At 39.6% G+C, this 20,848-nt stretch overlaps 2 protein-coding genes across 4 annotated transcripts; both read right to left on the bottom strand.

Moving 5' to 3' along the window:
* Positions 1-83: 83 nt before the first annotated feature.
* On the bottom strand, positions 84-14,263 carry pir (pirin). 3 transcript variants are annotated; one of them, XM_078245711.1, is made up of 10 exons: positions 14,103-14,263; positions 12,864-12,991; positions 12,665-12,757; positions 9,748-9,828; positions 6,866-7,072; positions 5,249-5,333; positions 3,214-3,258; positions 1,254-1,336; positions 834-900; positions 84-687 (listed from the first exon to the last, which is right to left on the bottom strand). In XM_078245711.1, the coding sequence occupies exons 2-10, from the start codon at positions 12,981-12,983 to the stop codon at positions 569-571; spliced, it is 900 nt and encodes a 299-aa protein (XP_078101837.1). In that variant the 5' UTR covers positions 12,984-12,991; positions 14,103-14,263; the 3' UTR covers positions 84-568. The 3 variants fall into 3 exon arrangements, with proteins under 3 accessions (XP_078101837.1, XP_078101819.1, XP_078101853.1); XM_078245693.1 differs by having other exon boundaries at positions 14,107-14,263; XM_078245727.1 differs by lacking the exon at positions 14,103-14,263 and adding an exon at positions 13,672-13,853.
* Positions 14,264-14,749: 486 nt separating this feature from the next.
* On the bottom strand, positions 14,750-20,228 carry LOC144514534 (uncharacterized). The gene is made up of 10 exons (XM_078245588.1): positions 19,887-20,228; positions 19,092-19,299; positions 17,432-17,625; positions 17,121-17,333; positions 16,254-16,641; positions 15,859-15,992; positions 15,517-15,756; positions 15,237-15,398; positions 15,047-15,136; positions 14,750-14,965 (listed from the first exon to the last, which is right to left on the bottom strand). The coding sequence occupies exons 2-10, from the start codon at positions 19,297-19,299 to the stop codon at positions 14,795-14,797; spliced, it is 1,800 nt and encodes a 599-aa protein (XP_078101714.1). The 5' UTR covers positions 19,887-20,228; the 3' UTR covers positions 14,750-14,794.
* Between the last annotated feature and the right edge of the window lie 620 nt (positions 20,229-20,848).

Below are 20,848 nucleotides of genomic sequence, written 5' to 3'. Positions count from 1 at the left end.
ATCCAGGCCCATTTGACCTAAGGGTGTAATCTGCCAGAAGCGATGCTTAAAATAATTATGAAACATGCAAAAAAAAAAAAAAGAAATGTTAACAATATTTTAATGTGCTCCTTGTAAGTTTTGGGAGCAGGATAAATTAGGTTAATGTGGTGCATAAGTGTGTCATCAAACATTAAAACGTTTTGTAAAATCTTTATACTTAATAGTTTATAACAACGTAAGAATTTCCTAACAGCTCTGCTACTGTGTTATTTCAAACAACAGAAGGAAAATGTAATAAAGTTTAAATTTAACAAAGGGAGTGGAGAGCAGTTAGAAACACTTTTCCCCTAAAATCTGTATTTTACAAGGGAGAAGGGGTTAACTACTACTGGGCAAACAATGGGGCACTTGGACATGTAACAAGTTAAAATAGATGCTGGAAAGTAGTTCATGTGCGATAAACAAGTACAGAACATTTTGTGGGTGAAAAATACCCACGTTTCAAAACATCAAAACAAATATATCTTTAAATATGCTTCTATAGCAGCAAACAAGTAAGGCTAACATTTCTACCAACGTGTAGTGTTCAGAAAGAGTTGCTGATTTTTGATTTCCAGTTTTTTGCCCTTTCAAAGCCATTTCTGCCAGTCTGGTAGTCCCTGATAGCCTGTCCAATCTCTTCATCTGTGGTCATTACAAACGGACCTGAAGGGCACACACAACATTGGAAGGTATTACATTACAGTTCTTGATTAAGTTCTGTTTGCGACTTCTTAAACCCATCTAAGCATTTCTTATTTGCAGTGGCTTGTTCTGTATTCATCTCGGAGGGAATAACACAAATGACGTACCGTGCTGTACCACAGGCTCTTTGATTGGTTTTCCAGCGATCAGCACAAAATGGGAAACTTCAGAGCCCTGAGGAGGAAATACAAAGCAGTGCTTTCATCTTTGTCTGTATGTGAAGTGGTCTGACCTTCATTTGTAATTTCAAAATCAGTTTTATCTTTACTTTCCAGCCTCGTTTTATAAGTACAGAAACTAGTTGTACTACTGTATAAGTTTGGTATCATTCCCGGCATTATTAGTGGGGTAATTTACGAGATTTTACGAGTAATTTAGCTTACTGCACTAAGCTAACCAGCTGATGACGCTAACTCGACCAACGTTATAACAAGGGAAAAAAGCTTATGGGGGGTTGTTTGGCTCGAGGTCAAGGTGCAAAGCAGCCTAGGGTGAAATTACTCCGAACCATCACATAAGTTTCTCACCTCGTTTTTAACTTTGACGCAGTCTCCATCTCCAAACACCACAGTGTGATGAGGCTCCACCTTCTGCTGCTCCTCATCTGGGCCTTGACATTTAGAAAAGTTCAGTATTGTCCTTCAAGCAAAGCTGGAACTCTTCACGTTTAACACTTTTGTTTAGCTGTTTTTCAGTTTCAGTTGAAATCTGAACTTACTTCATTATGACTTCCATTGACTGTGTACCACTTACAAATTCTACAGGACTGCATTACCGTTCATTGTGACAGTCCCATGATTTTCTAATGATACAGGGATGTCTTTTTTCATCTTTCCTTCATAGTGACATTAAAGGTGTTGTAGGTAGGATTGTGAAGATCCAGGACTTAGCCAAAAAATTTGAACATCGACAACTTCTCAGTCCCTCCCCCCTTTCTGCTAAAGCCCAAAACGGTCTCCTAAGCCCCTCCCCCCACAAAGGGGGAATTAATGTGTGTGCATGAGCAGTGATTGACACGCAGTTAGACACCCCCCTCCCCCTGGCCGTGATTGGTGCATCTCAGCAGGGCGCTGTGGATTTTTGCAAATCACACTACAGGCTGTAGGTGGTGCCAGACGATTTTTTTAATTACCTGCTTCATGTAGTTCTACTCGAACATAGGGTCAGTTTCAGCAAATATGACAGAAAGTTAGTTTTATAAGGCTTACCAACTGCATCTTTAAATAACTGTAAACCCACCACTTCAATCATGCATGACTACTGCACATTATTACTGTTAATTCTTATGACAGTGAAATGTTGAGCTGGGACAGTTCTTCACATTCAATTCTAAGTCATGTTGGGAAAAAGACACAAAATAAATTAGGAGGATTAATATGGTCTCTGAGCTCTTTTTGATGTATTTCTGAAAACAGAAATGTGAATCTATGGGAGTAGGAGTGCCTCATCGGAGAAAACAAAAAAAACATTTCTACAGTAGGATTATAGTCTTGATGGTAAATTAGGAGGAACATGAGGTTAACCTGTTGTGCATCATAGTAATTGTTTTTTACAAATAATTCCAGGTTACCACAAGTCTATGTGGCATAACACTGCGAATTAAAGAGGAATATAGGCACCTGCACATTTCACACATTTTGACCGGTTTTCTGCACTTTGCACGCTGCGACACACAGAACTGACACTAAACGCTAAGAAAGCCAGACACCACTTGCGGTCGATGCATTCATCGAAGTCAGCTGGTCCTGATTGGGCCAGACTCCATGTAGAGTTGGAGACTTGGGATTCAAAGAACTTCTTTAATCTTTGCAGCCAATTTCATCCTCTCGTGTCATCAAAACATCTGCCCGCATTTACAACCAGTCTAAGAGATCCTGCAGTGTAACAATGTAGAGTAATCAAATCATAGTGAAATGTGATGAAAAAATATTTAAAAGGGGAATTCGGACTGAAAACAACAGGTTTCAACAAACCAAGAAAGCCTCTGAAAATGAGTTCACTGTCTGAAAGGGTTTGTTCTCATGCAATGAGAATTCCCTGATCACAGAAGTTTGTCCATTAAGCAGGAAATGCAGTATTTCACAGTATAATGTAAAACAGCAACACTGATACAACAGGGCGTAGCTTTTAACGTGTGGGCTTAGTGGTTGATATGGAGCCAAACTCTAAGATGGTCATATTTTATTCACAGTTGCACAATGAGGTTGGTTCTTTGTTGCGATTGGATTGAGATCACACACATATTTGTAACATAGATTTGGCAGCAGGAAGGTAAGTTAGGTTGTGATTAAACACACGGAAGAGCGCACATATCCAACTAAAGAATGTTAATATCACCCCGTTTGTTAGTGATTTATCCTTCTCCTTATATTTAACTGAAGTGTTGGACAATATGAGACAGGTAATGTACTGTATGTATTCATAAGGGAAATAAAGAGTGTACAGTGGGCCTTTCTTTTAGTAAAACATTAACCATACAAAACTCACCAACATGAATGGATCCTGAGAGTGTGTAGATGAATGTAGTCCATCCTGTCAAACACAGAAATATTATTTATAGGTATTTGTGTAAGTTGGTGAACCATTTCTCTGCTCTTAAACCAGCAATAAAAATGTTGGCCGCTTGCGGACGGCAGAAACAAGTTGTGAACACAATAACTGATAGCATCACCTTATTTACACATCCAGCAGTTACGGAGAAACATTACCATAGCTCTGTTTTTGGTCTCTACAAACTTCTGAGGGAAATGTTTAGCTAATTGTGTTTCCCACGGTTCCTCAAGGGGGTAAGCCTCTCCCCGGAACGCGTAGCTCCTATGGCGCCATTTTGATGCTACCAAGCCATCACCTCCCGTTAGCATCCCATTGACTGCCATTCATTTTGGCACCACTTTGACAGCGAATAACTTTACATCTGAAGCATTTAAATACTCTATTTGTCCATTGTATACAATGTATCACAATGTATAAAAGGCTCCATTACCTTGTATCTCATGTTATAGCTCCGTAGTAGTTTTTTGTAAAAATAGGCTAACAATTATGTCATAACCACACGACTTACTGTCACATAGTAGAGGAATTACCGTATAGTACAGGAGAAGCTCACAGGCAGTTTCGACTTACATTAGCTGTTTAAGTTTAATTACTAATGTTAACTAGCATTTTAGTTAGGAATAATTAACCTGTGCCTATGTTATCTCCTTGCATTTACCTACGCTCTCTGTCTCTGTAAGATTGGGAATGACTTGAGATTTCTCTTGGCACAGCTACCAGAAGACTTACAACTTTCAGACAGGTTGCTCACGTCACATCTACGTCTTCGAGGTCAGTTGGAGGCTGCGCAGTAATGCTCAGCCATCACCGGAAAAGTGCTTCTAATATCCTTGACTGGTCTCCGTCCAGAGCAACGGGATCTGTTGGTCCAGTTTATATACTGTCTATGCTGTTTCCAGGCTTTGTGCTAAGCTAACCGGTTGCTTGTGGTACCGTTCACAAGACATGAAAGAGGTATCATTCTAACTAGTCTAATTGAGTCCAATTTATACTATGTGCATCTGGGTGGCCACAAGTGTGTATGATGTAAATGTTGTCATCTGCCCAAAATGTATGTCTCTGCAAACCGTACAACAAATGCACAAACATGTCCCTGTTTGCAAACACCCAATGTAGTATAAACATAATATGGGTGTGTGGTGATCATTTTAAACATTTTAACAAGATGAGAACAGTCTCTCATTCTCTCTCTGATAAAATGCTGTACACATTTCTCTTAGTGCAAACCTAGTGGACCTAGATCCTTCTGAATGGAACCTGTAAAATGCACAATACAGTACTCTTACTATTAATAGTGTGGTGAAATATGAGCGCACTGTATCTCTAAATTTTATTTAATTCTGTTTTAACACCGGCACTGTGATCGTGACAATTACAGGATAATGGTAGATACTGAAATGTAAGCACACGTTAGCATAAGGGTACCTATCTTAAAGGTACATTGCGGAGTTTTTGGTAAGTCACACCAAATGTAAACTGAACTGAAACTTTGTTTGTTTACAAGAAGAAAAGTGCACCTTTAAGTTTGCTAACTTTAGCCACCAACAGCTACTGCTCATACCAGACAAAGCAAGGCTGTAGCAGCAAAACCCCTGAGTATGTTGAATTTAACAAGGGTTTGCTTTATTAATTAAACGTTTCATTTGCAAAGTGAAGATAGTGTGATTTCTATTTAGTCCTGCTTTAATTCATAATTTCTTTTGTTTTGTTTGTTATGTTCCCAAGATTCACTCATTGTTTTGTTTTCTGCCACAAGAGGACAGGGTTGTCTCATGGCATGAACTTCATACACTTCAGAGTACATCTGTGTACTTCCAGGAAAAATGATGAGGGATGGCTGAAGAGCAGACGAATGCAACTATGAGATACCTTTGTGTAAGCATCCTTACAGACCATTTACAGGCACTTTTGCTATTAAAAAAACAATTACAGACACACTATGGTGCATTTAGAAAAGCTGTTCCCCTACCTGAGGGGACTGGCTGCACATGCAGGGCACCTGTCTGCAGTCTGAAGTCCAGGTACAAGGTCGGTATCCTTGTGTAGACTTTAGACTATAGGGAACAAAAAGACAGTCAGCGCACACACGCACGCACGCACGCACCAAAAAGAAACACTCAACATTGTGGCTTTGCAAACAGGAAATGTGCGTGACAAAGTGAGCAAAGTTAAGGAAATGAAAGCACCTATGCTTTTTTTTCGCGTTCTTAGTTCTTGTTTTGTGCAGCAACTATTATTGCCATTTGTTAAAACACAATAAATACAGGGCTTTATTTTCAGGACTTATCTGCACAACTGTGCAGTGTTGGGCAACTTTAGTTACATATTGAAACGTAATTACACTTTACTACTATACTAATTACTTAACAGCAAAAGTAACAAGTTACATTACTCTTGCATTACTTGGGTTAATGCCCCATCTCCGCTTAGTGTGACTTTACATAACTTCAAAGCTGCACATATAGAAATAGAAAACAAGACATTGTGGTAATCCTTTGCACAACTCATTACTAGTAATCACATTTTAACTTAAAGCTCAGTGCTATGTCAAGTTTCTTTGCTCCGATTGGTTATAAATCTATCTAATTGCATCCAGCATTTTGGTCTATGGTTGTTGATAATTATCCTGGTCCTACCAGACTCTGGTACATTTCATTTGTACAGAGAGTCTGGCCTCTCTCCATTGACAAGTGTTAACTTCCTTGAAGGATGGTACTCTGTTGAAGTTTAAAACTATTGGATCTGCCCAGAGCCACTCTGGATCTGCCATAACCAATCGCTAACGTTTGGTCGTGACGTATGTCATGCGCATGTGCAACAAGAGGGGAGACCGACAAAAACTATCGGCTTATATTTAGCATTAGCATTGCTAGCGTTAGCCTTAGCCAACTCCTTCACCACTAACGGAGCGAGCTGGAAAATCTAACTTTTCCCGAACCCCGTGGGGAGGAGGGCCACAACATCATGGCCACCAACACAACTCAGCAAAGATTGCTCGGGCTTTAACTTCGGGATATTCGATATACCGAATGGCTTCGCTCGCATCTTTGCACGTCCTCAACGTCATCGTTCTCAGCCACTCCCTCTGTTCACTGATTGGACCGCCAAATATTTGACCGGAGAAAACCTAAGAATATACTGCAAACCCAGACGGAGTACTGAAGGGAAATGAAAATTGAGCGGAAGGAAGTAGGAGGGCGAAGCCAGGCTAGTTGATAATGCCCCTTGGCTAACTGAGTGGTTTCAGACTAATTATGGCAATTATGGCAGTAACTCTGTCTGCGCACACACACACACACACACACACACACACACACACACACACACACACACGTCAATACTTGTCGGTTTTTCAAGCATCCAGCAATTGAGCAATCACCATGAGGTCAACAGCTAGCATGGTAAACATCATATTTAGTTTCAAAGTGATCTTCTGTCTGTGGCTTGATTTAATGATGCTGCAGTGACATCACAACCCTGTGGGTGAATGATGAAGACACACACACACACACACACACACACACACACACACACACACACACACACACACACACACACACACACACACACACACACACACACACACCTTTGCTCCTAAAGCTTCTCCAGATATCACAGCAACTGTAACTCCTCCCTGGCTGGGTTTGGGGATCTCGGAGCCTTTAAGCTCCTGGTACGCCGGTTCCACCATCTTGTCTCGTCTCGGCAGGTTCACCCACAGCTGTAAGCCCACCACGGGCTCCTCTGACACAGGCATCTCAGCATGGACCACCCCCTTTCCTGCAGTCATCCACTGGTGGACAGTGAGACATTTCAATTATACCAAAGACATAATCACAAATGGCACACATATTTGCTGAGGGTGTTAACAGATATCACTATTTGTTGAGTCCATAACATTGTATTTGTTTTTTGTATTAAATAACCAGAGGCGGGGAGGGATTTATTAACCACGCATGTGGCGCGGCACGAGGAATGGCACTGTGGATCAGCTGGCATGGTCCAGATTGTAGCTTTATATTGTGTACACTTAAGTGATAAATAAATAAATATTTAAATGAATAATGAAATATAACTACAGTTGGCTGCTGAACAGCACCATTTTCACTGCAAGCAGCTGCCACATATGCTTTAGCCTTCTTACTGCACTGTTTGCCTATTTGTATCTTCCAGGTTTAATCTTCAGACAGCATCATTAATGTTAAATGTAATGCTGTACTCTTCAAAACTGAGATTACAGAGTCTAGTAGCAGTTAAACGCACCGCACCTCAGCAGAACACTTGAAAATGAATAAATTGCAGGTCAATTTTCATAAGATGGTGAAATAAATGCAAACCACTTAAACATCCTTTGAAAAATGTCCAACAGTAGTATACTGCATGTGCGATTTGTAGGGCTGCTATAATGCAAAAACAAAGAAGTTTGGACATCAAAGAGCGAGGCAAAAGATGATTTTCAGAAAAGTATAGATACATTTTGATAGGCTTCTGAATAGAATAATAAAAAAAACACATTCTAAAATGTAGAGCTGGTTTCAGGTAGTGATTCGAAAACAAACTGGATGAATGAAATTAAGTTTAGTTTAACAGCTTCTGCTTCATCTTTAGTTCAGCCGTAAATTTCCACCCTCAAGCTTTGGTTTAATGAAACTGGTTGCTGATCATTCATCCTTCCATATTGCTGTGTGCTTGGTATTTACTGTCAGTGATCTACTGGATAATAAAACATGCAGAACACAACAGAGGATATCTAGAATCTGCGTGGTGTTTGAAATTAGATTAATCAGTGGTTCAAATAAAATCTTAGACATCTCATGTGATAGTGAAACTTGGAAACAAGCTGCCAGTTTGGGTACATACATTGATAAAAGATTGACATTGTGTATTAAAATATGAAGATCTGCATTCATTTCAAACTTTGAGACAGCTCGTTATATAATTATGCTTATACCAAGTGCATTATGGGTAACTTTTTAAGCAACAGTTGTTTCTTTCAGCCATGTTTCTTTGCACAGAAAATCTGTCATTTTAAAATATTGATGTAACAAAATGTAGTAAGTCAGATTTGTGTCTTTTCTAAAATGAATGTATAAATATCTGGAAATAAGGCAAACATTAGCTAAAAATTATTCTTGAACTGGTTTACTGCTTTAATCTGAGACAGTGAGTGAGCTTTCCCTAAAGGAGAGGCAGGCGGCTTTTTGAGCATCTGCAGCTCTAACGTGACGTCCGAGCCTACAGAGGGTGCACATGGTGGGTTACAGCAAATTCATCTGAACTGACTGAACCTCTGCTGCAGTTAGAAGCTGAGTCAGCAGCCTGTGTATGTGTGTGTGTGTGTGTGTGTGTGTGACTTTACTACTTTAAAAACACAGGAAACAACCCACAGGGCATGATATCCAATTAGTGTGAGTGCAAAACATTATAATGCATATGCAAGGCCTTAAGCCTTGTTCTGCTCTTGTAGTTTCATTTACGTTAATAAAAAGTGGACTGAAAGCTTCTGATTCAAGTTTATGACCGGCTTAAAATCTATACCACATTTACTATTGGAGGATTAGACTGACAAATCACAGTGATCTTAGTGTAGGCCTATCTAATATCTGAAAGAACAGAATATATTTATTTATATATTGAGCTATTTTAAAGTGACATTTTGGGAAAAACACTTATTTGCTTTCAGGCTGAGTGTGACATGAGAAGATAGATTCCACTCTCATGTCTGTGTGGTAAATATGAAGCTCCAGTCAGCAGCCGGTTAGCTTAGCTTAGCATAAAGACTGGAAACAGGGGGAAACAGATAGGTCACTAATTAATATGTTATATCTTAAAACCAAAGTATCAAAATGACCCGGTTTTATGGGCCGGAATATTTTTTTTTGCCGGGCACAGTCAACCTCCAGGAGTCTTGTCGTTACCAAGAGGTTGCTTGGCAATTTAGCGCCCTACTGTCATTAGAAGAGAAACTACAACCAGCAGGAGGTTAGCTTAGCATTCGCTTAGCTTAGTATTAAAGTCGGAAACGCAGGGAAACAGCTAGCCTGGCTCTGTTGAAAAGGCATATAACCACATGTTAAATGGCAAATTGTTGTTTTTACACTCTACTTACCTATTGTTTTACAAATTAAACAAACAAGACATAATTCGTAAGTTTTAGAGGTACTGGTGGGAAGATTTTGTTACCTTTGGACAGAGTCAGGCTAGCCGGTTGCCCCCGTTTCCAGTCTTTGTGCTAAGCTAACCGACCATCCATCCATCTTCAACTGGATATCCGGGGTCGGGTCGCAGGGGCAGCAGCTCCAGCGGGAGACTCCAAACTTCCCTAGCTAGCTAACCGTTTATAGCTTTATATTTATTGTACAAACAAAAGAGCGGTTTCAATATTTTCTTCTAACTCTAAGCATCACTCAACCCAAAATGCTGAACTATACCTTTAAAAAGTTTTCAAAGAATAAAGTTATGCAGTACTTGTAGATCTCCAGCTTTCAGTCGTCCTGAATGGCCACAGAAGTCTTCATGGGCCGTGATGCCTTCTAAAACATATGTAACCTGTTTGAGGAAAGACGCACACATATCATTAGGAGCCTTACATTACCTCATACTAATGAATCAAAAAGAAATAATGTAAAGAATGTGGGCAATTCTGAAATTTATTTTACTTTATTTAACCCTTATTTTGACAGCTTATTTGACACAAAGTAATTACCTTTCTTTGCATTAAGTGAGTTATATAGTTCCAGGTTTCAATAACTCAGGCCATGAGCTTATAAACGAGTGCTGCTTTCGACACTAAAAGCACCTGTGCGCTCGTTTCACCGCCTCAGTGCTCAGACTGAACAGGAAGAGAAGTAGGCTACTGAACAATGGGTCGCCAGTTCAAAGAGGAACATCTGTGTATGGGAGGAAATCTCCGGCCCCTGCAGTGAGCTGCCTGTGATCTGTCGCCACAGCTGTGTGATTTCCAAAGTCATGCGAGTGTGAGCAAACACACCTGTTGAAAGGCATGCTGGGTGTAGCCTAGTACTGTCCACCCGCACCGGGAGATTTAAGTTGCATCTGCCAACTCAAATATACTTGGAAGAATGTCTGGCCATCTAAGGACATATGTGGGTTTTTTAAAGTTTGATACAACCTGCCACATTACTGCTAATGCAGTACAAAGTTTAACCATAATTACAAATTCCTTGTTTAATTATTTATTTACAGCAGCTTTAAAGTAAAGATGATCTTAATAAATAAGTTACAACCAGCTTCCAAACATTGTGTATATTGTAAGGGTGTGAAAAATCTAGCTGCAGCTGTATCTGTTATTGTTTTGATTTATAAATTAATGCTGAAGCCTAAAATGATGTCTTAAAGTTCTCCAATTTCTCTGACTGAATCTCACATTTAGAAGCGGTTTTTTTGATGAAAAGGTTCTTTCCATTATCATTCTTGTCGTCAGTTACATCTCTGTCAATTAAATAATCAATTACTCATTTTCAGTACTACACTAAAGTCAGATATGAAATAAAGATAGCAAACAAATGACAAACTGCAGGGAAGGAAAGGAGGGAAATTAGAAGCTCTGGGTTCTGAACTGCATTACTAGGTTTTAAATATGTAATTAAAACACTGAAGCCATGCCTATTTTATTAAATTGTCATGAAACGTAGAGAAAGCAGTGGCAATAATAGCAGAGAGTTCTAGAAGAGATTTTGTGTTGGTATATGAGGACCATTTTTTGCTCTTGCATGAGTATTGAACCTCTCAGTTCTCAGAAAACAGGGACAGCCAACTTTGGTGGAGACAGAATGCATTCATTTCAAATACCAAGAAGATTAAAACCCCACGAAACCAAGGACGGTTCAACAAAAACACATCAGAAGACACATCAAAGAAAATCCTCTCTTTCAAAATAGGGGAATTTTGTTGTTGTCATATTAAACTTTTTCAACCCAAAGCTTTCGGGGCTTAATATAAGCTCAGGCGAACTTAACAGAACCAGTAGATATTATATCTCTGGCTTTCTGTAATTAATTAATTAATGAAGGCAAAGTAGTACAGTAGCTTTCTGGGCACTGTCCAGCTGTCGCCACCTTGTGGTCAAAGTAGGAAGTGCAGCCCTCAGTGAGCCTGTTGGTCCTGGGCATTGTCCTGGGCTTCTACGATTTCAACCAGTAATAATAATAATAATAATACAATAAAAATATTATAATGTTATAACATTTACTATTGTTTGGTCCTTGACCCATATACTTTTTTGTATATGGTCGGCAATCAAAAGGTTTGGCCACCCTTGCTGTAGAGCAGAATTCTTCAACAGCGGGGGTCCTCAGAGTCACTGCAGGGAGGCCGCCAATTTATTGTTAACTACTTTTAACGTTTTCTTCCCCCAAAATTAAAAAATGTCTAAAAATATACAGTCGGTACAGTCAGTAAATTGGCCTATTCGTGAAAAAACAACAACAACTTCATTGATGATAAGCTTACTGGCCTACAGGAAAGGTATCCACTATGGTAGCCATCCACAGATACAGTTAAGCTTCTGGATTCACTGTGCCTTCCACATGTACGTTTGACATTAAAACATGATGATATATGAATATGTAAATAGAAGCTTAGTATTGTAGGGCACCATAAAAAGGAACTTGTATAGGCTTTAGGCCACTCTACACGTTATTGTAGGCCCAGTTTATTATGCAACAAAAGTGTATACAATATAAATGTAGTAGGGGGGTCCCTGCTCGTCTCTATTTCAGGTTAGGGGTCCTTGGCCTAAAAACGGTTGAAGACCCCTGCTGTAGAGTATACAACACCAGCTATCCTTGGACCCTCGATTCAGAAGGAAAAACTCCCCCAAAAACCTCTTCAACAGAGAAAAAATTGATTATAAATGAATTACAATTAATCAATTACTAAAATAGTTGCTGATTATTTTTTTGTCAATAGATTTATTGACTAATTGTTTCAGCTGTAGTTAAACTTTTTGTATTTATGCTAATTTAAATTTATCTTGTACATTTCTGGATCATTTCAAATTGAATGTGGTATTTTGTAAAAGGTGTTCATAATGATGATGTTGTTTATATGCTAAATACTGATACGTACGTGCGTACATACTTTACATGACTAGTGATCAGTGGACTGTATGTAAGGACACCAGAAACAATCTCCCCTCACACCCTGATGAAGGCCAGACAGCTGAAAGTGTTTGGCAGGGTGAACAAAAAAAACTTTGTGTCCTGGAGGAGAGAGGAACATTTGCTACAAGGACAAAAAAAAAAAGATTTGTGTTCCTCCCATTTTGCTGGCTTCAAAACTTTGCATTTAACTTTCTCCAGCTCATATTTGGTGCCACACTAAATAGTTTGGAAAGGCTAAAATTAAAGTCAAATATTCTTACAGTCTCAAATCCCCGGTGAGGATGGTCTGGAAAACCTGCTGGCTTGCTCACTCTGAACTCATCCAACATCAGGAAAGGATCCAGGTTTCTTAGCTGGAAAATATATGTACAGTATTGCTTACAGTGACGGTGGTTATGTTGAGTTCTTAGCAAGAAGGTATGACAGTGTCAAACGACATTAACATGTTGAGGAACTTACCTCTTTTCTACCGATGCTCCTGCGGACACGAGCGCCGACTCCCTCCGACTGTTCCACACTCAGAACTGTTTTTTCCACCTTCCTCAGAATCATTGTGCCGGGAAAGGATTCACTAGTCATGGCAAAAACTTAACATATACTTTAATGTCAATAAAAGAACAATGGTTTGTTTTCAGGCAACATATCCAGTTTTTTTTCTTCTCCTGTGCACAAGCTCTTCTTTGAGATTTTAAAAAAAGAAAAAAATCTTCTGAAAATCAAATGTCTTTAAAACATCTTGAACACTAGAGGAAATGTCATGTTATATCTTTTGATATTACTGCTTTTGACAAGTTTGTGATACAGAGCAGAATTAATACAGGTGATCCACTATGGGTCATACATCACATTAAATGTCCTTCTCACTCACTGACTCTTATTCAGTGCAACCTACAGGTTCCCAGCATGCAGTGGGTAAAAGGCAGAGAAACATTAACCTGTGCCCAGTTACATAAAGATTGTCTTTATTATTTCCTAAATATCTCAAATTGAAGTAGGCTACACGTTATTGGTCTCAAAGCAAAATCGTATCATCTTTATTACAATTCAAACTGTCACAGTTGTTTTAACTGTTTCTTTATAAAAGTAGCCTATATCTTGTAAAAGATTGATTAAAAGAAAAAGACCCAAACTGGACTAAGGAGGAGAAACCTGTTAGGATATTCTCAAAATCAAATACCGCAAAGTAACAGAAATTGTAACAGTGGTTTCTCGGTATCAAAATACTCTTCCTGATATAGCGGAAGCTCTCAACTGCCGACCAACCGACCTGACAGCAGCGATCAGCTGCGCGTGCATCAGCTGAGCGGATCAGCTGGTCGTCAGCTGATCTCAGGGCTGACGATGACGGCTTTCTCGACATTCATTTCAAAGATGTTGCTCATATCCGTCCCGAATGCTCCCCGCTCTGCGTGCAGGAATCCATCTGTTCACTTCACCTCGATCTTACCCCTGATATCAGATCATAGTCGTCTACTTCCTCATTATGTTGTGGAGTGTGTACTATGTCCACACTATTCAAAATTAAGGATTTAGGTACACTACTGCACGGTGCAAATGTAATATCTGCCTATTTTATTAGGCTATGTTTTCATTGTGGATAGTCCGCAGCCTCTAACAGTTGGCTGCAGCTGACACGAACACTTGCATCACGTTATAACATTCCCGCCAACGTTGAAATACATTGTAAAACACACTCACCTACCTGAAAGTAGCCTATAAAAGAACAAGTCCCGAGACTGGTCTGGTTGTTTTTACTGTTTTTATAGCGATATCTGAATGACTTTCATTCTCAAGCATATGGTTTGTTGTTGTGACTGCAGCCCTCTTCACCACAGGTAGCCTAGCTACAATGCGGAAGAAGTCAGTTAGGAGGCGTGGCTAAAGATATTTCCACAGTGTGAACGACAGGTGAGTAGCTGGAAATAATTGAGCATGCGTACAAATATGTTTTTACAAAACACCGAAGTTGACTTATTTTAAACAGACACTCCACAATCCAAATGTAACCAAAGAGTGACCCACTATGAAGCTCCCAGTCAATTTTTTCAGATATTCATATATTAACTCTCAAGTATGTACTTTTTAATGCCATACAATATTTGCTTACATCAGCCATGATGTAAACACTGATATCCCAGTGTCATTTCATATTAATTTGTGAATATAGACCTACCTTAATAAAAACGACTGATTGGGATTAACATGTTTATTTAAAATACAATTGTTGTTATCCCCCAAAAAAGTTTGTTTCACAGGTTTCACTGCAGTTATTTAAGTGCAATCCATTTAATCAAGCCCACATAGTAGGCCAACAAGAATATTAGACTGCTCACACACACACACACACACACACACACGTGCATCTCAGTTCTTCGGGCTATATTGTAAAGTTAAAGCCATAAAAGGCCTTGCATCTGTTTAATATATTCTTCAGTTTTAGATTTCTCCCCACTCAGTTCAGAAGCCTCTGCATTGTCCTGTTGCTGACGGCGCATGAGGTCTTTGGCGATTCGCATGCTGGCAGCCTGTCCGCCGGCCAGGTTGACTGCATGAGGTCCAACCTGTGTGTGGGGAAAATAATGGTACAGATTGTTGTTGAGACCTATATTTTTGTAACCCAAACCACCCCAAAAAATACCTACTTGAAGAGCGGTGTACTGCCCCATCAGGTAGAGCGGGCACCCTTCTGCCCACTGTAAGCTTTCTGATATGCACGGCCAACCGTCGATCACCTTCATGGAGGGACAAGCCGGACACATTTTATGCATCTATTAGTGTCGCCTTGTTCAGGTTACATCATGAAAAATGTATACATTTGCATATCCAACCCACCTGAATGGGGAATTCCTTCATCACCTCAGAAAGCAATGGGTCCTGTTTGACATCAAGTTTGCAGCCAGTGGCGAGCCAGATCATATCTCCAGTCCACTGGTCCCCTGTGCTGAGGGAGAGACTCCAGGCCTGGCCCCTGTAGCACCAGCTTGCCTCACTCACCTGTCCAGTTGCATGCATTCAGATAAAAAAAACAAAACAACAACTTTCACGTACCTCACCACATCTCAATCACTACACTCTCAACCTTACACCCTGTAGGATGCACATGCGCCATTACCTGACAGTATGTCTTCACGTCCACCTGTCCAGTCAGGATGAAAGGCTGTAGGTGGATGTAGGCCTCCGGGGTGATGGCACCTCCTTTCCTCGCCTGGCGAATCATAGCCAGCCGTTTGTGGAGACTCCGTTCATTATAGAACTGCCGCAGGTAAGCTTGGCCATCCATCTTAATGCCGTGCTCCACATGGGAGTAACGACCCACCAGGCTCTCCACGTCGCCCACGTCAAACTGCTTTAACTGCAGAAGAAACAGTGAGGACGGATTGTTTGTTGGAGGCAGACAGACAGGTATGTCGACAGTCATGTTTGGTCTACATGCAGTTTCACACTGTCACTAGACCTGGAGGTGCTTCCTCATGACCCATGTCACCTGGCTGGCACCTTGCTGCAGGGCAATTGAGACCACATGAGCGCTGGTCAGACCTCCACCAACTACCATTACTCTCTGCCCTGCCTCACACACTACACACAATTCTACACACACATATGCATACAGTACAGTACTTGTAAAGGAAAGTGTTGCAGTGAGGATGGGAGTCAAATAGCTTTTGAAGTCTGCAGAAGCACAGAAGGTGAAAGCAAAGTATTATTGAATATTCTGACAAAAACACTGGCAATGAGACATTACATTTTATACCAATTATCCTCCTGGACAAATGCTTAAACATTGTTTTGCTGCAAAGCTTTTCTGTATTATTGTGATGTTACATAACCCTTAGAGGAAATCTGACTCACCTTGAGTGGGAAAAGTCTCTTTCTGTCGCTGATTATCTGTGTCTTTAAGTTTTTGCCGAGCAGTTGGCAGGTGGTGCATGAGGTGCACTGTGTGTTGCAAACGCTCCTCTGGGTAGCGCTCTGCAATGCTTTTCACCCATTGAGGGATGTTTGCCATCTGGGCACGGGTTGGACCTGTCGCCATAATGACCTGGCAGGCTTTTAGGATGATGCCATCTTGAAGTTGGACTTGAAAATACTTCACTCTCTTCCTTTCAGTCCCTCTCACGGCCTCACCCTCTTTTATCCAGTGAGCCTCTTCTTTCACCTCTTCCTTTTCCTCAATCACAGGTGTGATGTGCTCCACTGTTCCCTTCACCAGCACCTTGTCCAAGTTGCATCTCTCCACCTGCATGTTCAGATTCATTAAATCAGGAAATAGCAATGCTCAGAATTAGGTGCTCATGTTGCTTTAAGGACAATGTTGGCATTAGTTCATGTGTTTGTCCATCCCTCAATACTTTCCCTGCCCTGTGTGCGGTACTCAGCCACAATCCCCTTCGTACGAGTCACAGATCTAGTTTTTTTTGTGTCATCTTTTTATATTTATATATATATATATATATATATATATATATATATATATATATATATATATATATATATATATATATATATATATATATATATATATATATTTTAATACAAGCATGTAATTATATGTTCTATATTTTTAAATATTCAACTCCAAAGTTAGTTCAACTACAACATAGGTTATTTAGATGCAGATTTGCATGCTTTTGGGTACCTCTTTATTCAGTAAAGTAACAGTGTAACATTAAACATACCATCCCACACACACACACACACACACACACACACACACACCTGATCTTTAAAGAAATCCACACTAAGTTTGGTTCCTGGCAGACTGAAGGATAAACTCTTGAGTGTTGAGGTGATGTTGAGACGTTTCCTCTCCTTCCTGCCGAGCCTCATATCATTGAAAAATGCATTTTTGTCCAGAATATAAACCTGGTCTGGAAGACTGTAAAGCTCCGCTGAACGTCCAGCCTTTAAAACAAACTCCTGCAGCGCTTTCTGACAAAGAAAACATACACGCACGTGCTTATTTACGATCACATTGTAAAAGCACTTTCCTTGCTTCTACTTCATAAGAGGAAGTTGGGTGTGTTTACCTTATTGAGAGGGTCTGTGTGCACCAGTGTGTGTGAGCGCAGATGAGGGATGTTCAGAGCTGTGAACTGGCTTTCCCACAGAGTGGTCCACTCACCATAGGAATCTACCACTTGGAGATTCAGCAGGGGGCAATTGACCCTCTCTGATATTGTTGACTTTGCTAGTCGATCCTCCAGTGTCAGGCCTGCAGAGACTACACACAGACCACATATAAACTGAACTGTAAGGCCACATTCTGTAGGGAGCAAAGCGGTTTGTCATATACATGTCAAAATGAAGAAGTAGGCCTACTAACAAGACAATGTTTTCTTTTGTTAAGGTAGCTTGGGTCCTGGTTTCAGAACTAGTTCTGCACTCTAGTTCACTGCCTCCATCTCAGACTGCAATTCAAATTTAATGAATGAAAGAAGTGTGTGTGTGTGTGTATGTATATATATATATATATATATATATATATATATATATATATATATATATATATATATATATATATATATATATATATATATATAATGTATGCACACACACACAAATATAATTTACACTTTATTAATCCCGCAAGGGAAATTACAATGTTTCATTCAGTCTAACTATACCTAATGCTAAGCATTTCATACGAAATCAAAATGATGACTTAAATCAAGATTACGTGCGCTGAGCTGTGGCTTTCCTATCAGCTTACTGCAACACTTCACAATTTGATTCAGATGGTTCCTTTTTTTAAGCTCCCAAACCATAACACCAGACAAAATGGATTCAATAAAAGCATGATGAATTAGGGTCATCAAGGTTCTGTCAATGTGGAGGGAGGACAGTTTTCTCCGGCAAAACAATCGCTGGTTTCCCTTTTTATACACAACGTCACAGTTTGCCTCAAAAGTCAGTTTGCTGTCAATGATCGTTCCACGATATTAGTAGGTTTCAAATTTGAGTTGAGTTGTGAGAAACTAATAAGAAATGATGACTTACTTCAAGATATGAGATAATAATTGACTTCAATTGACTCGGTTTATGAGATAATGAAATTATAACTTTTTTTATAGGAGATACTAATTTAAAAATAGGGCTTCACCTAACGATTATTTTCATTATCGATTAATCTGTCAATTACATAATTAATAGTTTGGCCAATAAAGATATGTGAAAAAACACAAAACTATTTATCAGAATCTTCAAGAGCCCAAATTAATATCTTTGAAAAAGTTTGTTTTATCTGATCAACAATCTAAAACCCCCAAATACTGTAAATTTACTGTAACGTCATTGTAGCTTTGCCATTTTAGCGCCAACCCTTTGGAAGCTCCTCCTTCAGTCTGTCAGGTCTGCTAAATCTCTGGACTGTTTTAAACGTTTTTTTAAAAACCCACCTTTAGACATTAACCTTCATGTGAAGGGCTACACACCTTTTATGCTGTATTTTAAAATGTATTTTGTAATTCATGTTTATTCTTATTTATTTCTTCATATGTATTGGGCATGTCTCTAACTGTGTGTGTTTTAAAAGTGCTATATAAATAAAGTGTTACTTCTCTACTAGAGTCACTCACAATTTAGAAACTAGATGTTTGACATGTTTTTCATGATATATGATAATCAGTCAAAATGATCAAATTGTATCTCATAATTATGATTTAGTGAATAAAATCAAGCACACGGTACCAGCTGTCGCCCTCCTCTTCTTCTTGCCACTGCAGCGTTTGTTGTTGGATGTTTCTGGGTTTGTCTGAGGCCTTGGAGGGTCCGACAGGGAGAGGGGCAAGTCATGTCTGGGTTCTGAATTTGGATCAGAGTCAGGGTTTGATAGCAAGCTAGCTAGGGTCAAGGCATGAGGGCCAGCCCCTATTATTAACACATCCAGTATCACCATCTGAAACACACAAAGACACAACAGTGTTGTACCGCATACAGTTAGAAACCAGCATGGGAAGCTTAGTAGTACTTTCAAAGCCTGTTCTGTAACTGGAGTTGGTTCCTTAAACTGTAACATGTCACTTTCATTCAATGGTGGTTTACTTTTATAGATCAGTGTATAGTTAAACGATGGTTTACAATGACAAGGGCTTGCATTTGATCTTGACTCTGCCAACCATCCAGTTGCCAGCTGTCATTTTGCCAGATTTTGTGCCATCTGCAGGGATTTGAACTGGCTATTAGTCCGCTTCTCTAATTTTTGGGCTCCTCTCTATAAGTTGTTCCTAAGACTCAAAACTATAGATTTCAATTTCACACAACACAGTGTGACCAAGCTCCATCTGATAAGTTGAACTGACTTGAACTTTTAACTGTTTATCATCCAATGCCCACACCAGTGTTAAAACAAGTGGAATGCACAGCAGAAGTCAACATTACTCAACACCTTCAGCTGCTACAATGATTTTTTTTTTCTTCTCAGCAGTCAGACACACACATCATACAGAATATACAGTATAGTGGATGTTCAGTGCATTACAGTACCTGGTTGATTGGATTGTCAACTTGTGCCAGCTTCTGAGACCTTGGAAACAGTGCTGCAGTGCAGTCGCAGACCTGAAAGTTTGCGACCTGAAGGTTTGCGACAGTGGCGTGTGCTTCTCATGTAACTCAATCCACCTCAGCGTTTACAGATTTAGCTGACTTCACTGGCTCAACAGGGAACGCTGGAAATAGCTTCTGTGTGTGTGTGTATACACGTTCAGTAAAACAACTCCCCCAATATGAAAACAATAAATGTTGCTGCACACAGACTACTGTAACAAAACCCATTTTCTTTATCTTGTTTTCCTTTATTTAACCAGGTAAAAAAAGTCTCATTGAGATAATAAAAATAAAAAAAAGTCTTAAACACAAACAACGAGGCAACTGTGATATGCTAGAAAGGAGTTTAACATCTAGTTAATGGAAAAGTTTGACATTTTTCGAAATACTCGTTTTAACTTTTTTTTCTCAGTTTTTTGCTGAGAATTTGATGAGAAGATCAATAACGGTCTCATACAGTATCTGTCCTGCAGCTACATCTACCAACTTACTATGACAACAAGACTTAGTCAAGCCAAGAAATAGTCCAGCTCATAACCCTCCGAAAAAACAATTAAGTTTTTGTATGCACAAAGAGTATACATGTTCATTAGTGAGCTGGTAGAGGTCATCAGAGGTGCTGAAAGGCAGATTTTTGTTATCTTTGGGCAGAGCCAGGCTAGTTGTCTCCCCATTTACAGTCTTAGTGCTAAGCTAACTGGCTGTTGGCTGGAGCTCTCCTGGCTGTGTCAATGTTTCAGTGGGAGGAGGCAGCACAATTAAATGTACGCTGTGTTGGTTTGTTTTACCCCTAGTAGTTCTATGGAGCAATTTTCTTTTTACAAATGTGATACTTGTTTTGTTCATATCGTGCACATGCAAGCATGCAGACAAATTCTCAACTGAGATGGGCAATAAAGTAA

Source organism: Sander vitreus, chromosome 1 (assembly GCF_031162955.1).
Source record: "Sander vitreus isolate 19-12246 chromosome 1, sanVit1, whole genome shotgun sequence".
In the NCBI taxonomy this organism is placed as follows: Eukaryota; Metazoa; Chordata; class Actinopteri; order Perciformes; family Percidae; genus Sander; species Sander vitreus.
The sequence above is the reverse complement of the archived record's forward strand: the minus strand, read 5'-3'. Positions and strand labels throughout refer to the sequence as shown.

Excerpts from the sequence above, each read along its gene's own strand:
- pir (XM_078245711.1), bottom strand. The coding sequence starts at position 12,983 with ATGACTAGTGAATCCTTTCCCGGCACAATGATTCTGAGGAAGGTGGAA. Across the intron at positions 901-1,253 it reads GCGTCAAAGTTAAAAACGAG|GGCTCTGAAGTTTCCCATTT; the intron begins GTGAGAAACTTA and ends TTTCCTCCTCAG. Across the intron at positions 688-833 it reads AGAGCCTGTGGTACAGCACG|GTCCGTTTGTAATGACCACA; the intron begins GTACGTCATTTG and ends TGTGCCCTTCAG.
- LOC144514534 (XM_078245588.1), bottom strand. The coding sequence starts at position 19,299 with ATGGTGATACTGGATGTGTTAATAATAGGGGCTGGCCCTCATGCCTTG. Across the intron at positions 16,642-17,120 it reads TGGATTTCTTTAAAGATCAG|GTGGAGAGATGCAACTTGGA; the intron begins GTGTGTGTGTGT and ends CTGAACATGCAG. Across the intron at positions 15,993-16,253 it reads AGAGACTTTTCCCACTCAAG|AATTGTGTGTAGTGTGTGAG; the intron begins GTGAGTCAGATT and ends ATGTGTGTGTAG.